At 45.4% G+C, this 18,338-nt stretch overlaps 1 protein-coding gene across 2 annotated transcripts in view; it reads left to right on the top strand.

Annotated features, from left to right (window-relative positions):
- LOC144822417 (multidrug and toxin extrusion protein 1-like) overlaps positions 1-18,338 on the top strand; it is a 762,229-nt gene that overhangs the window by 439,594 nt on the left and 304,297 nt on the right. For both annotated transcript variants that reach the window (XM_078679904.1, XM_078679903.1), the window contains exon 7: positions 6,852-6,949. In XM_078679904.1, the coding sequence (XP_078536030.1) occupies positions 6,852-6,949 (98 nt within the window). The remainder of the gene's footprint in view (positions 1-6,851; positions 6,950-18,338) is intronic.

Here is an 18,338-nt window from a genome sequence, read left to right as displayed (position 1 = left end):
GCCAAACAAATCTACAGGAATAAATACCAAAGATTACAGCGCTGGGAACCAGAATAACCTTGTACAGATCACTGAAGCAATAATGGAAGACCGGAATAGCCCATCTAAATCCTAGGGAATGGCAGAAATTACGAACACGGATATTCATACCTTACCAGTGGGCAATGTAACAGACTGCGGTGTGCCCCATCGTTTAGAAGACCCAACCAAAGCCTGTTGGGACTTCCACATGCAGCCGCAGAGGCATTTTTTGCCTCAAGTGCCACAAGTCTCGGGAATGACAAGTGAATCGGGGGGGAACTATTTACGCACCCGAAGCACGCTTCCAACTCCTGACGGGGACAGCTCCTCTACCTGGAACAGCCAAGAGTCAGGATAACCAGAGCCTGGAAAAAAGAGCAGAACTAGTCTTTTATCCACACTACGAGCATAAGGGCCCACATGATACTCTTAACAGACGTAACCTCCTCCGCCTATTCAAGTGCATTCCAGCACTGGCCGGGGTCACCTCCTCAGACCTTACATCAGTCAAGTTCTCCACAATACCAGGGAAAGGGGGCTCAGAGGCCACCATTACTACGTGGTCCCAGGAATCCATTAGGAATGCAATTTTCAAGGAATACAATCAATTTGAAAACTGGGGCATTGAAATGTGGGTTCACACTCAACAAAAATACCCCCATGTTCTTCTCCCACAGGCCCCTGCGAAACAGCTCACCAGTGTACTGAAGGGGTCCCGGGGCGCAACCCATGCCTGGCTTCCAGAAGCGTCCAAAGCTGACAATCTCCTAAATATTGCATGCTATAAAAATCAACGTCTGATAAGCTGCAAACTCAATTGCCCTGTCCCCCATGCCAACGACATGCGCTATGGAGACTTTGTCCCGGAGCCGTCAATCAACTCCGCCCAGCAACAGCGATCCTCCTAACAAGAGCACCAACTGGCCCGATTACAAACTAACTATCACATCTTGGAACACAAGCGGGCTAAAGTCAACCCTTGCTTCAAAATCAGCCGTTGAATTCCTGAACAAAAGCGATATAATTTGTTTTCAGGAGACCTGGTCTCTGTCTCCATCGCCTCTGCTTGGCTACTATGAACTCTTTCAACCGGCCGCCAAGGTCAATTCTTATGGAAGACCCTCAGGGGGCCTCTCCATTTTCATTAGCCATAGGTGCAAGATAACGGCCACACCTATCCCTCGAAACCTGACGGCAGGGCAGACGGTCCTGATTACCGGTCTGTCATTTTCAGGCAGGGCACGCTCTATCCTCCTAATTAACATTTATCATAATACAGCAAAAACCGCAAAATCAATTGCAATGGATCTAATGATAAAACAACTGGAAGACCTTTTAGCGGAATTTGCATCCACGGAGGTACTGCTATTAGGAGACTTCAACATCAAAGACCTCGCAACCAACGGCCTCTTAGCAAGAAAAAACAAAGAGCAAGAAGCGATGATCACTTTTCTAACAACCCATAACTTCCGCTCGGCTCAGCAAATCTCGCTGGAACTGCACCCGGACGCTCATTTCTTGCCAACATTCAGGAGAATTTCAACTATCGATTACATTTTTTTTTCACCGCTTCTGGGCAATCGTCTGGCCAGGGTGGAAATTCCCTATTGTTCGGAGAGTGACCATAACCCCATAATGGCTACACTGGACCTGCAAGTGCAAGTCGCCCTCGAAACGATAGATGTGGGGCATTCAACGCGGGCTGAATTGCACACCATGGTTAGAAGAATCAAATGGGACTCATGGGGATCTGCCAAGGTGGGAACCTGGCTCAAGGGCGAAACACTTAACTTCAGATACAGTTCCCCGACAGAATCACACTACCGGTGGGATAACACCATTGCTAAGCAACAGGATCTCCTGGCAGGGCCCGTGGTTCATCATAGAACACTCGGGCCATATCCGAAGCAAACCCATGACCCATTGTTAGCCTTCCAACGAAAGACCCTCAGGAAGGCCGTCCGCCAGCATAAACTGATTGGAACCGTACATACTGCCAAAAAGGTGGCATTGCTGCGGACGACTTACAAGAAATCTTCGTGGGAGACCAAGAGACTCAAAGAACAGTCTGAGTGGGTAAAAATGTTCACCCTTCTCAAGGGTAAAAGCCAGTCCCAGTTTTGGAATGATATGAACAAGCTCCGCTCCACCAACAAGACGAGAGGAAACGCAGTCTGTGAAGAAGCCTGGGCCCTGCATGTGTCCGATCTTTATCGCAGTGACTCTGGGGACACCGCGGTGACAGAATTAAGAGATCGCGCTGCTTCCACTCAAATAGAAACTTTCGAACTGACCACTGCAGCCGAGGTCGCCAAGTATCTGCGAGCCATGAAAAAAGACGGAGCTCCAGGGCCCAACGGACTCCCTGCCGGGATATTTAAAAGTGCCCCGGAAGAGTGGGCGGACCTTTTGACTCCCCTATTTAACAACGTGTTCACGACAGGCCAGCTACCAGACTCCTGGTTAGGTTCGACTCTATGCCCCATATCCAAGAAAGGAGACCCTGCGTCACCGGCTAACTACTGCCTCATTGCCCTATTAGATCTGGAGGCAAAGGCATACGCTCGGTGTCTTCTTCGGTTGCTTGAAAAATGGGTTGAAGAAAATAACATAATACCATACTACCAAACTGGGTTCCGGGCATCGGCCTCCACAATAGACAACATCATTACTTTAGCCACTCTGAGTCAAAAAGCAGTACAAAAAACCCATCTTCCACTCTATTGCTGCTTCATAGACTACAGCGCGGCTTTTGATCAAGTGTCTCTGAACATCTTGTGGAGGAAGCTGAACAAATGGGGGATTCCACATGACCTACTAGGAGCACTAATTTCCCTGCATAAGAACACGTGGGTGTGAATTAAAACCGGCCCAAAGACACTTTCTTCAAGAATTGCCGTCGAAGATGGGCTAAAGCAAGGCTGTGTTCTTGCCCCGCTGTTGTTCAATCTCTACACAGCTGATCTCGGCACATTCTTGGAGAATAGTAATCTTCTCCCGCCAAAACTAGGACCCGCTAAAAAGCCTTTTCACATACTACAATATGCAGATGATATTGTAATAATGGACCAAGCAAAATCGTGTCTCCAACGGGCATTAAGTACGCTTCATACATATAACACCGCCAATGCCCTGAAAATCAACCAGGCAAAGACGAAGGTACTGGTATTTGGCAGATGCAAGAACAAGAAAAGGCTGGCATGGAACATCGGGCCCGCCAGGATTAACACAATAGTAAAATATAATTACTTGGGAGTCTGGTTCAACGAGATGTCCAGGCCTACAGCTCACCTAGCCGACTTGCAAAAGAGAGCAGGTGCAATTACATACTCCCTGACCCAGCTGAACCAAACTCTGAGCAGCCCCTCTGCAGAAGCCATCCTGAAGGTGACTAAAGCTATTCTACTTCCTGCGCTAACCTACGGACACCAGGCTTTTCCTGGTGCATGCTCCTCCAGTCTTGAGCTCGCCCAAATCTCCACCTATAAAAAACTTTTCAATCTGCCAAGTTTTATTCAGCGGGCAAGACTACGATTGGAGCTGGGTTTACAAAGACAATCTCTTCACTGCGAGGCCGACATCCTGAAATATTTTATTAGGACCTTAAAAGCAGGTGATAACACTCTTAAATCCCAGTTAAAAGGATTCCTGTCTAGTCCTGGCAATCCCTGGAATACCCAGATTGTAAATGCCATAAGAGTGTTAGAGATTGACAAGTCATCTCTCCTCTCAGTCAGTATTCCATACTCGGCCTGGAAAAGCTCCATCAATAAGCAAGTCAAACTTATTTCTCAGTCCATGGATCTGCAGGCTCTAAAGGCATCCACCATTCTGCTCGCCTTGAACTCTTCGTATCTTCCTGGGATTCCACAAGCATATTGCCAGGAAAACTTAAGTAAAGTCGCTCGGAAGAACATAATGTTTATGCGACTTCTAGGCCTGCGCTCGACGGCCTTCAACAAATGGGCCTCAACCAGCGAGGGGGGGCTTGCAGGCTGTGCAAATACCACTCCGAATCATGGCTGCATCTCCTGTGCTGCTGCCCGGCACTAGCAGCCCCCAGAAGGTCCCTTTTGAAACCCTTGTTCTTAAAATGGGGCGCTAGGACGTGCTGGGAGGCCTCGGCCTTGTGCTTTACATCCACTGACATTCAAGTGCTCGCAAGATTTGGAAAATTTGTGAGACTTTTGGACAATCTTCTATTACCTCCCTTGGCTGCCATGTTTCCTCCCCCTCCCCCTCAAATACTCATTACAGACTTTTTCCGTCCTTTGGCCCAGTACTCTTTGTCTTAATTATTTTTATCTGGCCAAGCACAGTAAAGCGTTCATACAGGCAACTATAATGCTGTTCCTAATAAGCATATTGGTCTCTAAGCCTGGAAAATTGTTTTTTAGTCTTGTTTTTATTTGATAAATGTGCTAAAAGCTAAATTTTATAACCGTGCTAAAGTAGATTTTGTATAGCAATGGTTTTAAGTAACTGTGCTAAATTAATAAAAACTTAAAACTTGAAACTTGACTGTCATGTTATTCGGTTTCATTTTGAACTTCTTCAGGGCATGGGGTTCAGCATTTAATGTAGTTGCATGCCATTTGTGATTTCGCACTTATCTTTTCCCCAAAAAATCTTTTACAAGTTTTGGCTCTATGTTACTGGATGATCAATCAACTACGTTCACAATTTAGGGGTCTCCTTGGTGAAATGCATTGTCCATTGCTAATAGATTAAGTGCTATAAATGACCAATTGATGTTGCAATCAGTGTGGGTATGTCATTTAAGCGGATGATGTTGTGGCGCACTGGTAGGACTCGCACAGAGGTATTGAGTAATGGTTCAAACATTTACAGAGGCCTTTAGTCTCTTGTGGAGTGGCAAGTATTTGAGTATACCAAGGGTGCAGATTGCATTTGTCTGATTGCAGAATTGACTAAGATAACCACTGGTCGATAGTCATTGATGTGCTTAGGATGATAATGGTATTGAGGTGTCAAATTTTGAAGGGGGACCTACAAGGGGGTGCAAGGTCCAACTCATGTTTGTATGTATATACTGAATACCAGTTATGGAAATATTGCCTGAATATTGTATCCTAAATATCTTTTTGAAAATATCAAACCTATTAGGTATAGATTTTCTATTACTAACTCCAGAGTGGTGAGGCTTCTGTAAACTATACTTAGGACACAATATGTATGTAGTTGGTCTTCTGACGTTGATATTCTGGTAACTTTTTGAAAATTACAATTTTTCTGCTCAACCCAAATGTGCCTTCCTGCCTGTGTCTAGGGTTCACATGACTGTAATATGAGTGTGATGTGTATTCCTTCCAGACATAGGGGAAAAGGGCCTTGGGTGGTGAACAGGGTATTTCTCTCCTGAGCAGGATGTCCTGGATTCAGCCCTTACTGACCTTGATTGGGTATCCTCAGCGCTATGTCTACCCCTTTACCCCTTCCGGACTTCTAAGGTCACTGACAAATGCTGCTCACAACTTTGCCAGCCTGCCTTTTTACACTCCAGACAGATTACAGCCTAATCCAGGAAAGGAGAAAGGTTAGACAAAGGGACATCCCCCACCACAGGCTGACACTGGGTATAAGAATGACAACTTCAGGACCTCACATCAGAACTGTACTAGACCTTTGGGAAATTCAGAAGCAGGCCTGACCTGCTGTCTCAAGAAAGAAGACTGAGCATATTTGCCTTGAACGAAGGATTCCCAGAAGGGACTCCAAAAGCCAGTTACCCTGTTTGAGCTACAGGGGAAAAACAAACTTTCAGGGGTGACCAGATTACTGCAAGTTGAACTTTGTGCTTTTTGATTCTGTTATTACTTTAAACTTTTAAAATGTTGTTTCTCTTGATTGGAGTGCTGCTATTTTGGTGCATTGTATGTATTTGAACTTGCTCTATTTTTGTAAAATGTTTTTCATTGTGTTATGTTCTCACTTTTTTATTTTTGTTTGCCTGTTGCATAAATACTTTACACATTGGCCCTACGTTTCACTTGTATACTTTGGTGCCACACTACCAGAGGGTTAAGAACAGGTTTATTTAGTGACTTTTGGGGTTCACTCTGACAAGGATTGTGTTTGCTCCTTTGGTGGGGCTCTCACCCCCGTCAGCTAATAATCCAATTTCTAGCATTAAGCCTGTGGAGCAGGACATGAGATGCTTACAGATAAAATCTGTTGGCGTAGTCAACAAGTACAGTGGTTGGTTGCGCTAGTTGTGGGAATCCAAGAAGAGGGAAATCCTTCTTAGGATCCTTAGCAGGTGGAGGGAACATTACAATATTGATTCTCTATGAAGTGCCAGGAAAATGTTTCTGTCCAGAGTACTACCTCAGAGGTTTCGGACACTCCTGACAACTATAGGCAGTTCTCCTAATTACATCAGTCACCTTACCTGAGTCTAGTGAAGGTGAATTTAAGCGTATATAACCGAGAACAAGGAAATCGAAACTCACTCTGTGGATTACGAGTCGGTTTTGTATGAATAGTTTTAGAATGTATTAATTCATTTTTTACATACAAAGTCGGACTAATGCAAAAAAGCATGGTAAATTTGGCCCCGTGTCTTTAGTATGGTAAGCACGATTTAAAGTTAGGTGGTAACAAGATGTTCCACTTTACAGAGGAAGTTCTAATTCCTCTAAATATTTCCTGGACGAATTTCCTCCTCATTACCTATTTAATGATGAGGAAACACAAAAGCACATTCTCTGGTAGAATTAGCTTTATTTCTGAAAAGCGTTTCTCCTCACTAACCACATATTTTCACACATTTAACATGTTAACATATTTAATTGTCTTTTCTCTTTTAGGGAATTACTGTTCCTCAAATCTTCACGGGCGTCGCCTCAAATATCATTAACGTCATACTGCATTATGTCTTTATGTTTGTGCTGGATTATGGTGTCATGTAAGTGCTACTTTATTTGATATGATTTTAACAAGAAAAAACATCGCAGTCTAGCTTGCTAAGAAGCATGTTTAAATGTGCTTCTTCACTGTTTACTTACTACAAGACCTTAACTGAAAGTCTGCAATATCTAATAATTTCTCAGTAAATTCTTGCGATTAAATTCACATCGATGTATACAGTAATTTGAACTAATTGTTTCGAAAATAGACACATTTTGCTTCAACAGGGAATTTAATGACTTTTTCGTTAAATGAATTGGCGATCAAGACGTCATTGCTGTCTTTTAAGGAGCCTTGATGGTTTGCATCCTGCAGACCGTTTTCAATCCTGTCAATTTTCAATCCTAGTAGTTAATTTATTGTTCTATTCCTCTGAGGTCTATGCAAGGGTCATTGCTAAAGTGAGTGACTTTTAAGCCTTATAGTAAAGGTTCAGGAAGCAATTCAGCTTGTGGTGTGACTTATATACATGGTTATGTTATTAGTACAAATAGGCAGAATGAAATGCAGTTTATACATTTAACTAAGAGTCGAAGAGAGCTCTTATATAGTCATAACAACGAATGCATCACAAATATCGTGACTTTCAAACATTCTGCGACCTTCAAATAAAATTAAGACATAGATTGGACTGCTAAGAGTGGCGCCGCTAAAATCGCTTGAAATGTCTGTAATAACTGTTACAGACAGATTTTCTGTCAACTACTTGGGGAGGGACAGAAGCAAGGAAAGTTTCACCGCCATCTACCATTATGTAAACACAGGGTATAACATATTTTAATTTAATTTTTTTATTTAAAAAGGTTTTATATAGCGCTGGTTAGACCCGGAGGTATCAGAGCGCTTTACATGAGTATCAGACCATAGTTGCAGGTTACATTGTCATAAAGGTTACACAGTTGTTAGAGAATGGCGACATAGTTACATGTAAGGGCGAGATAGACAATCATGACATATACATAAGGGAAAAAGCAGGAAAGGGGAGAGATTCAGGGGAGGGGGTAGGGGCAGGGGAGGTAGACAGAGAGTGAAGGAGGGAAAGAGGAGGGGAGGGTCAGAGACACAGCATGGAAAGAGGAGGGGGAGGGTGACGGGGACACAAACCGGTAGACAAGTCAAAGCTGCGTCCAAAGTCCAGTAAGTTGTGATCCCAGGGAAAGTGGTATAATTTCCCCATCTCTGTTGCGAGAGGTTCCCTTTATGGAGTGGACTCTCTCAGAGGGGTCTCTGAGACTCCAAGGCCTACATACTGGATCCTTCCCCAAAAAGGGGAGAGGGAGTGCTTTTGGCAAGAGGTGCCATACAGAGATAAAGGGAACTATCCCAGACCTCCGCTAAGTGAAGAATCCCTTTACACTGTGGACTCTCTCAGAGGGGTATCTGAGATTCCAGGACTGGAATGCTAGGATCCTTCCCCAACAAGGGGAGAGGGAGTGCATTGGCAAGGGGCACATTCAAGGAGGCCAATTACAATTAAGGCCTATTTCCATTATGTGTGAGATCCCTAACACAGTGGACTCTCTCAGAGGGGACTCTGAGACTCCGAGGCAATACTGCTGGAACCCTCCCCAACAAGGGGAGAGGGAGTGCTTTGGCAAGGGGCACAATCATGGAGGCCGATACGGGATGGTTGAGCGGTGGGGGGGCCAGTACCGCAGACGGGGGGGAGTGCTAAACATAAGGTTCAACATAAATAAAAAAATTACATCAGTTACACCATTACATCAAATACTAGAAGAACATTTCACGAGGATAGAAGATGAAGTAAATGGATCTAAGAAGGGTAAGAGGGTATAGATACATATATGCAACAAATGGAAGAGCGAGAAGGGGAGAGAAGTAGAGCGGATAGGGGCAAAGGGGTATTGAGAAGGGAGAGGAAGAGGGAGTAGACGGTATGAAGAGATGAAGGAAAAATCTGCTCAATGGTCGACTGGGTAGGTGATGGTCGAGGAGGGAGTCCACAGCCAGTCTCCCCTTTAGCTCACAGGATAGCTCCATTGGCATCAGTCAGATGGCTAGGTCTCTAGATTAGATCAGGTATGGGTTACATTGGTAGTTCGACACATTTAACTAGCATATAAGACAAGATTAATGGCACAAGGGAGGGTAAGGAGAGTAAGGGTAAAAGGTACACGAGGAGTGAGAAATGGCGGGGGCTGAAGGAAATTGACTGTCCAATGTCCAGGGGGGTAGGTGACGGTTGAGGGGGAGGTCCATAGACCATCTCCTCTGCATCAATTGAGGTAGCTACATCCGCCAAAGTGCTTGGTCTCCACTATCAGTGGCAAGTTCACAGATTAAATGTAAGAAGGGTGAACCGGATAGGGTGGTGGGATGGGAGAAATGCACGAGGTCAGGTCGATGACCACTCCACTTGTTGTAGTATTTTTACCCTCTGTGCAGCATGGGCATCATCCATCACTACTCATCTCTCCTCCTGACTTAAAGCTGATGACTCTCACTTGGAAATCAGCCCCTGGCGTCATCCTGAAGTCAGGAAGGTTTGGGTACTCCCTAAGGCCTGAACAGCAGTGAGAAGCCGCTATCCAAAGACTATGTACAAGATCAGAGTTTCCTGTTGCACCACATTGTTTTGCTAGAGTTGTCGGCTATTATTGATCACCTTTTTCGTTCTCGGTTACAGACACTGTAGACCCGTTGTTTCCTATACATTACCTATACTCACATTGGTCCTTGGGTCAACCTGTTGTTCATGATTGGAGAGCTTGTTGTCTGTCTCACTTCCCTGCTCCTGATACTACTGCTTGTTCCCTACTCTTGTGTATGTCCCGCTCAGAACCATTTTGATCTAACCGTGTTTTGATTAGATGACGTAAATCATTCCACTGCTGACAGTACACCTTACATTGTAGTGCATCTCAGAGATAGTCTATCCCTCGCTTTGTCTCTTTCCTTGCTCCTTGCATCCCCCCTATCAATCCCATCTCCCTCCTATTATGAGCACCTCTTGCTGAGCGTCCATATTAAAATTGTTTTATACCATTTGATGATCGTCCTCAATGAACGTGCAATGGCACACGGGTGTCGGTCATATGTAGATTTATTTTCTTAATGTTTTAAAAAAAGACTACTTCAAAAATGCAGTCAAAGACGGCCAGCACGAATACTCATGCTTCCGCATCAGCCATCTGTGAATGTATTTTAGGAAACTCATACAAAAATGCATTCACGGATGGCCACCACAGATGCACATGGCCTAATGCTGTGTGCATGACCAGCATCCATACCTAAAGAACCAGCAAAGCTCGTTTTGCACAGCCGAAGGCCATACCATGAGCTCAGAACGTTTTGCACACAACCAGAGGCTGTGCACGTTGGACTTAGAGTTATTTAGAGTTTGGTGGAGAAGGTACTCTGCTACAAACATGGTAGAGTGCCCTGTCCCCAGTCTGGTCCATTCATTTAGAGTGGGGCGGTCAGAAATCTTAACTTGACTGCCTGACGGACTTGGGGTTGTCAATGCACTTACATAAGACACCCGTCCTATATAGAGCAGACAGCCTGATTAGCTTTGGGGGTTTTTCAGGGACCAGCAGAGAAAGCATGGTAGTCCTGAAAATAAAAAAATACAAATGACCCTCAGATCATGGAAGAAAACGCCCAGCGTTTCAAGGTTGCTCGTATTTTGTTTTACAAAAGCAAACTCCTGCATTGAGAGTTTGTTCTTGTAAAACAAAAGGTTTGCTGGAGCACCCTCATAAAATATAGCGGGCACTCAGCAAACTGTAAAGCCTTCAGAGGAGCAGCTGCGGTCTCTGCCATACTGGCGGAGACCTCCAAATAAAGCAGGCGGTACTCCGCCAGGGAGTCGGAGGGAATCGGAGGTTACTACCTCTGCTCCTTTGCTGGACAGGGGACAGCCAGCCAAACTCAAATCGGCTGCTTTACTAAGATCCTGTTATGACGCCAGGCGCAGTGGTTTCACGTTTTGACAGGCGGCCAAAATGTATCATTAAAAGGTCAAAAAAGCTATGGCTCTTTACTTAAACACTAACAACAACATTTTTTTTGTTATTAGAGACAATAGATATTTCTCTTAAAAGCCTCAATTGAAGAGCCACTATAGATGCAGTGCAAAACCTAGATGCTACTGGGGTTTGCCAGTAATGCAGTCATAATTCCCTCTTTTATTGCACAAAACGCACTGGAATAAAACCACATATCTCACAGTGAACAAAGATATATGGAGAATATGTTATTGTTCCCCGTGAAATATGAATTCCTTCCTTAAAGTGACAGCTCCCAATTCACTAGCCAGACCTTTACTAATATTAGGGTTATTAGGATCATGTGACACAGAGAATCAAATTGACAGCACAATTATCTAAATGATGTAGCAAAATCTGCGGGCCAGGTCCACGGCCTTTCCTTTTCATCTGTCCGCAGTAGGGTATGGTTGTTGCTGATGGAATAATCAGACTGGCCTTTCATGCTGATTCATTTAATGGTGCTAGATAAATTAACATATGAACACTTTTTAACCCCACCCTTTTAAGTCTAACTCCCTTGATAGACCTTCATGAAATTACAAAAACCATTAGTAGTGTAAATATGTTAGTCTCTTCTAAATAACATGTAGATGCATCAAAAGGTGCCAAAGTCAATAATAAATAAAACATATTCTGACCTATCCTTTTTAAATTTCACTCCCCCATTCAAACTGCCTGCCACATTTGATACAGATTCATCAGTGTCAAATTTACATAAAAAGAAAAAGTGTATTAACCACTTATCTAATTTCCACTTTGTATATACTGTAAGCAAACAATCACAGTAATCTATTCCCACCAAGCTACTGCCACATTTTGTGTCCATCCTGTTTTTTTGGCCTCTCCTCTATAAATGGGCATCTCTTGATTGTTCCAGACGAATTAAAAAATGCCAACACTGATCACAGCATACTAAGGGCAGATTGATGACATTTTGGTGCAGAGCAATGCAGCAAGCCATCTTGATGCGCTGCCCTGGGTTAAAGGGAAAGGGCAGGAATGCACAGTATCTATGGTATAGGACACATTCCTGTCCTTTACCCCTGTGCTGGTGCTGTTTTGTTAGCCCAGCACCAGCACAGACCCCTTTCACCATGGTGCAAGGGTGTCTGTGTTGCATGCAGGATTATGTTTGTGCAGGAAGGGACAACTTCCTGCACACAAACAATCCTGAGAGCCGTTTTCCTCTTTCTATGGGTGCAGAATGAAGCACATATAGAAATAGTAAAAAAAGGGGCACGAATAGTGCTATTTCCCCCATTTACACCTCACCTGGCGAGGAGTAAGGTTTTGGCGCAGCACCAGATTTACCAGGTCCTGTAAATCTGGAGATGCATCAAAATCTATAGGTGTTGCATGTTAACACCCACCGTAACACCCATGGCACGCTCCTTTGCACAGAGTAAGGTAACACAGCAATTTGTACTGCCTAACTCCATTTTTATGGGGCCACGTAAAGGCCCGCAAAGTGGCTTTACATGGCTTCATAAATCTGATTTAGTGGTTTGCGCCACAAAAAATTATACAATAGTGGCAGGTGTGCCTCATAAATATAGCCCTGGTATCTACAAAAGTCATGCATATTTGCAAAATGGTTCAAAGGTCATAAGCAGATCAACAAATTGACCTTGTAGCCAACATATTAGCTGAAGGCTGTGCGTAGTGGGCATCAGTCAGCCACTGGATGGTTGGTCACAAGGCCCTTCGTCTATCTGTTGAATGTAGTTTATGGTTAGGGTTTCTGCATACATGGTACCTCTTTTTTAGGTCAAGCCTATATCGGCATCGCGCATACGCTGCTCGCTTTGCGAGGCATGCAGTAATCCGGTATGGAGTGGAAGCTCTGTGGGATATATCGTAAATGCTGCCGTCTGATTATGAGGCTTGTTAGTCCCACCTTATTAAGACCATGTCGTCATTTGTACCCTTCCATGGCTATGGCCCCTTTACTTCAAGTGTTACACAGTGTGGTACGTGTTATTTAGACTGTGAGCACTACTTTGTACGTGTCTTCTCACACCCTTCTCTCGCCGGCACACTATTTGTCCATGCTCCCCTCTCCCGTTTTCTATAATGCAAGGCAATAGGTCTCGCGTAAATGCAAGTCCTATTGAATTGCAAAGGCTTGTTTCCCTCACTTTCACTATTTTTAGTCAACAGTTGCCTTCCACTCCTACTGTCACCCTTTCCCCTCGACACATGTTTCTTTTCACTACAATTGTCACGCTCTCCACTCGTTAAATCCAGTTTCTGATCCCTGCTGTCCATGTTCTGATGTGGCTATTGCCATTTTGCCTTGCTGAAAGTCTCCTTGGACTTTAACCCGTTGCACCTCCCCCCTCATTGTCACTTCTTACTCCTCTGAACCATTCAGTCTGTCTTGTGCCTTTGCTGCAGACTGCTCACAACCTCCTCACATTGGAGCCCCTTCGTCTTATTACCCCCTGTCCTTACGTAACTCCAAGACATCCTACCCCCTCCCTCTTGATGCTTCTCAGTAACCCTTCTCTTCATGAGACCTTTCCTTTCTCACTTATCTCTCCATGTCCCTGATCCTGGGTGAGCAGCTCACACAGGCTAGAGTTTTCCTTTGCAGCATGGGGCGTGAAGCCCTGGTTTTACGGGATCAAACTGTAACACACATCCCAGAAAGCCAAGAGATAACAGGGCTGGGTGAGCTACCCAAGTATAGGATTGGGAAGACCAGAAGCTGCGCATTCATGTCATGTACTCCCCGCAGATTTGATCACTGCCCCATGCTGTGGGATTGGGAAGACCAGAAGCTCTGCATTCATGTTGTGTACTCACCGCACATTTGATCACTATCCCATGCTGTGGGATTGGGAAGACCAGAAGCTCCGCATTCAAGTCGTGTACTCACCGCACATTTGATCACTGCCCCATGCTGTGGGATTAGGAAGACCAGAAGCTTTCATGTCATGTACTCAGTTTGATCACTGCCCCATGCTGTCATCTTTTGCAGGTGTCCCGAGTCCTCGTTTCCCCTGTAACATCTTTACGTACACCCCTAAGGACAGGCCCAATGGGAGAGAGTGGTAGGAAAAAGGGATGTTTTCACTGTATGCCTTCTCAGTATTACATATTGTATTGCTGCCTTATGGCGCTTCAAAGTCCTGACAAGGCGCCATGTTTGTTTTCCTCCTAGAAACTGTGTCCAGTAGTACTGCTGGCTCGTTTTTTGCTCCATCAGAACTATTTGGATCTGTCGATGATATAAAAGTACAACATTGGGGTTCAAAGGTGGACACAAAGCAACTGAGACCATGGGGCTACAGAGGAATCGTGATATATAGACGAGGTGTTGTGTTTAGAATTTATGTATCCTCCGTATGAGACAGACAGTTCTGACCTAAACAATGCAACTTTACCACTACCATCGACCGCTCCTGTGAATGTTACCTTATGTTTTCTAGCACTTATGTAGCTCGCTGCTGGAACTGGTGAAGCATTGTAGCGTCCACATCTTTATGCAACGAGGGTTCGGTGTGCTTTATCCCAGTGAAAAGAAGCAAGTTTCTACTACAATGTCCAAATCCAGGCATAGCTTAAAATTGTCACTTTTCACAAGTGTTGAGTTATTAGATGATTTGGTCGATTTGGAGGGACACATTTAAAACAAACGATGAACTATAAGGCGGCCAAAAACTGAAGTTGTTTAAGTCATTTATGTCCCGGCCTGGTTTTTTCAGCAGTGGGGTGACTTGTCCCACTTTCAGACAATCCGGAACAATTCTGATTTTTAGGGAGCTATTAATAATCCTGCACCAGAGTGGGGCTAGGGAGAGTTTCATCTTTTTGGTGAGTTGAGCAGGTAGAGGGTCTAGGGCATGAGATGGAGGTTTGGAGGTGGAGATAAGTTCGACTAGCTCTTCTTCTGGGATGGGATGGAAGAGTGACCAGGGTTTAGTGGTGGCAGAGGGAGCGCTACCAAACACCCCACCCAGGCTGCTATCGAGAAGGAAGGTGCAGTTGATGTCGAGAGAGCGCTCGATCTTGGAGATCTTATCATTGAAGACGTTGGCACCGTTCTTTGGAATCCTGCCCTATGGACATATTGGATATGGAGGTTTGGCGTCTGATGATATTAAAGAGGTCCTTGGGTCTGTTTTTTGCGCTATCCAGTGCGGAGCGGAAATACTGGATTTTTTTGTTCTTGATATGACTGTTGTATTTCTTCCGGACTGTTCTAAGATGGTCGCGATGAGTGGTAGTGGGCATTATCCTCCAACGTCTTTCTATGGCTCTTAGTTGTCTCCTTTCATCATTGATGTCTGAGTCGAACCAAGATCTGGACGGAATAGTACGATTTCTTTTTAGTTTCAAGGGTGCAAGTTGGTCAAGCAGGATTACCATATTCGTGTTATAGAGCGAGGTAAGATGGGTTGTGGAGAGCTCATTGTTGTTAGGTAGGAGCAAATTTAGCCTCTCTTCCATGACATCTAGGGGAATCTGGGTGATAGAACTCTTTGGTTGATGAGGGATAAGATCATGTGGCGATCCGACCGGATGTATGACGGTACCACGCGTACTTTTACAACGCGTACCGTTACAACGCTACTTTTACCACGCAAGTCGTTACAACGACTTGCGTGGAGGGGCGCTGGATAGTAAATTTTTTAATTTACTATTCCAACTCCAGTCCCCGTGGACTCTAGGGAAAGGAGTTGGATAGTAAATTAAACTATTTACTATCCTGGAGCGCCCCCCAGCGCAAGTCGTTGTAACGACTTGCGTGGTAAAAGCAGCGTTGTAACGGTACCGCGTTGTAAAAAATGCGTGGTAACCGTTGTATACCGATCCGACCAGACCACTGGAAGATTGTTGTTGATCGTAATTGCGTCCCGGTGGGCAATGATGGCATCCAAGGTTGCTCCTTTGTTGTGAGTTTCTTCAGGACAGTGTTGGGAAAGATTATTGTCACAGAAGAGGTTATTGAGAGATTGAATTAGAGAGATGTTGGTTTCATTCCAGCGTAGGTTGAGATCACCCAGGATTAGGTAGTTAGTGTCTTTAAGTGCGCAATGGGCAATCAGGTCTGATAAGTGTTCCCCAAATGTGGGTGTGTTGCCTGGAGGGTGATAAAGAAGGTGACATACTAAAGGGTTGTTGTCCCTAGTCTTAATGTTGACAGAAAGACATTCAAAGGAGCTGTACTTGCAGGAGTCGGTTACAGCGATGACTATGTCGTCCCTATGGATGATGGCTCCACCTCCACCTCGTTGAACTTTTTTATCTTTGTTGACGATGGTGAAACCTGGGGGCACAAGCATGTCTAAACAGGGAGGGAAGATCTCATTTAGCATTGTCTCCGTGATGAACGCAATGTATAGATCGTGAGAGAGGATTGCTTCTGCTAATTCCATTGCATGTTTGGGGGCTGATCTACAATTAATCAGCAACCAATTAGTGGATAGTTTCTTTTTGCTAGGGGCCCTTGGTATGGAGGCGAGGTAGGGGGTCTTGTGGTTTTTGAAGGGGGGTGTTCTCTTCTGAAGCCTGTGATCACTTGAATATTGGATTTAGGGGAGGATGTGGGAGGAGAGTCATATGTGGAAGCTAGGTCCGCTGCTTCTTCCACGGACATTGCTGCTTTGGTCCTAGAAGGTCTTTGTATCTGGGTCACAGCATCTTTACTTGGGGGACTCTGTAACCTGGATGCGGGGGATTTGATTCTAGTGAGGGTCTGTAACGGGATCCCAACATCGGTTTTTGTGGGCCTCTGGTGCTGGTTTTCGGGGGTGAAAGAGGGCCCGAAATGGGGCTTTAGAAGGTTAGAGTTGGTTGGTGGAGAGGCCCTGGAATGAGATTACTGAGGCAATAGAGCCTTGTCTAGGTTGGTTAGGATTTCATCAAGGCCTCTGAATATTATTTCTAACTGACTCTCTAATAGGGTCAGCCGGTGCATCATGATTTCAAGGGCAGGGGGCATGCAGTTGTGGGAAGGGACAGCTCTTGAGGTGGAGGGCAAGATCGAGTTGTGGGGTCTAGTGCTAATTGGGTCGCCCAAACTGCCACTGTTCGCGACCCTCTGTAGTGAGAGGTAGTAGTACAGGAGGTGGAATCGCTATCGTCCATAAGAAATCAATCCGCATCTCAACCAACTCTGACGCCAACCTCACTAACTCCGAACACCTTCACTTCCAGATCCACATCGACCCCAAGACCACACTCAGAGGCACCCTCCTCTACAGACCACCAGGACCCCGCGCAAAATTCAGTGAAGACATCACGGACTTCATCACCCCACACGCGCTCCCCTCCAAAGACTACATCCTTCTGGGAGACCTCAACTTCCACCTGGAAAAGATCAACGACCGCAACACCGCCACCCTCTTAGACAACCTCGCCAACCTCGGACTTAAACAACTGGTCACTTCCCCCACCCACATCGCAGGTCACACACTCGACCCCATCTTCACCTCCAGCAACCATGTCTCCTTCAACCACACTACGGATCTCCTCTGGACTGACCACAGCTGCGTTCACTTCACCTACAACAAACCGAAACCCATCGTCCACCTCCAACCAACTCTTCAAAGAAACTGGAACAAAATCACCACGGAGCAGATCTCCACATCGCTCCTTCAAACCTCCCCAGCCCTCTCTTCTAACGCCAACGAAGCCGCATCTAACCTCACCCTTTGGTTATCCAACACCGCCGACACCTTAGCACCACTGAAAAAACGCCAACACAAACTCGGCATCAAGAAGGCCTCATGGTTCAACGATGACCTCAAGAAGTCCAAGAAACTGTGCCGCTCCCGTGAAAAGGCCTGGAAAAAAGACCCATCCACCAGTAACAAGGACGCCTTCAAAAGCGCCATCCGTACTCACCACCAACTGATCCGAATAGCCAAGAAAACAGCATTCAAAGATCGACTGGACAACAACGCCCACAACAGCAAGGAACTTTTCAACATCGTCAAGGAATTTTCCAACCCCTCGGCCAACTCCAACGACATCACCCCCTCTCAAGCCCTCTGCGACTCCCTAGCCTCTTTTTTCCACAACAAGATTGCTGACATCCACAACAGCTTCGACAACCAACCCGGAAGCCAGCCCACCCTACCATCAGCTGACCATCTGCCCCCCGTTAACACCCTTAACGCCTGGAACCCCATCTCCACTGAGGACACCATCCGCCTGATGAATTCCATCCACTCTGGATCCCCCACAGACCCATGCCCTCACCACATCTTCAACAAAGCAGACTCCGTCATAGCTCCTCACCTCCGAGACGTCATCAACTGTTCCTTCAACTCCGCTACCTTCCCAGAAGATTGGAAACACGCTGAACTCACCGCCCTTCTGAAAAAACCAACAGCAGACCCCACCGAACTCAAAAACTACCGC

The sequence above is a fragment of the Lissotriton helveticus genome, chromosome 3_1 (genome assembly GCF_964261635.1).
Source record: "Lissotriton helveticus chromosome 3_1, aLisHel1.1, whole genome shotgun sequence".
Taxonomy (NCBI): domain Eukaryota; kingdom Metazoa; phylum Chordata; class Amphibia; order Caudata; family Salamandridae; genus Lissotriton; species Lissotriton helveticus.
The sequence above is the reverse complement of the archived record's forward strand: the minus strand, read 5'-3'. Positions and strand labels throughout refer to the sequence as shown.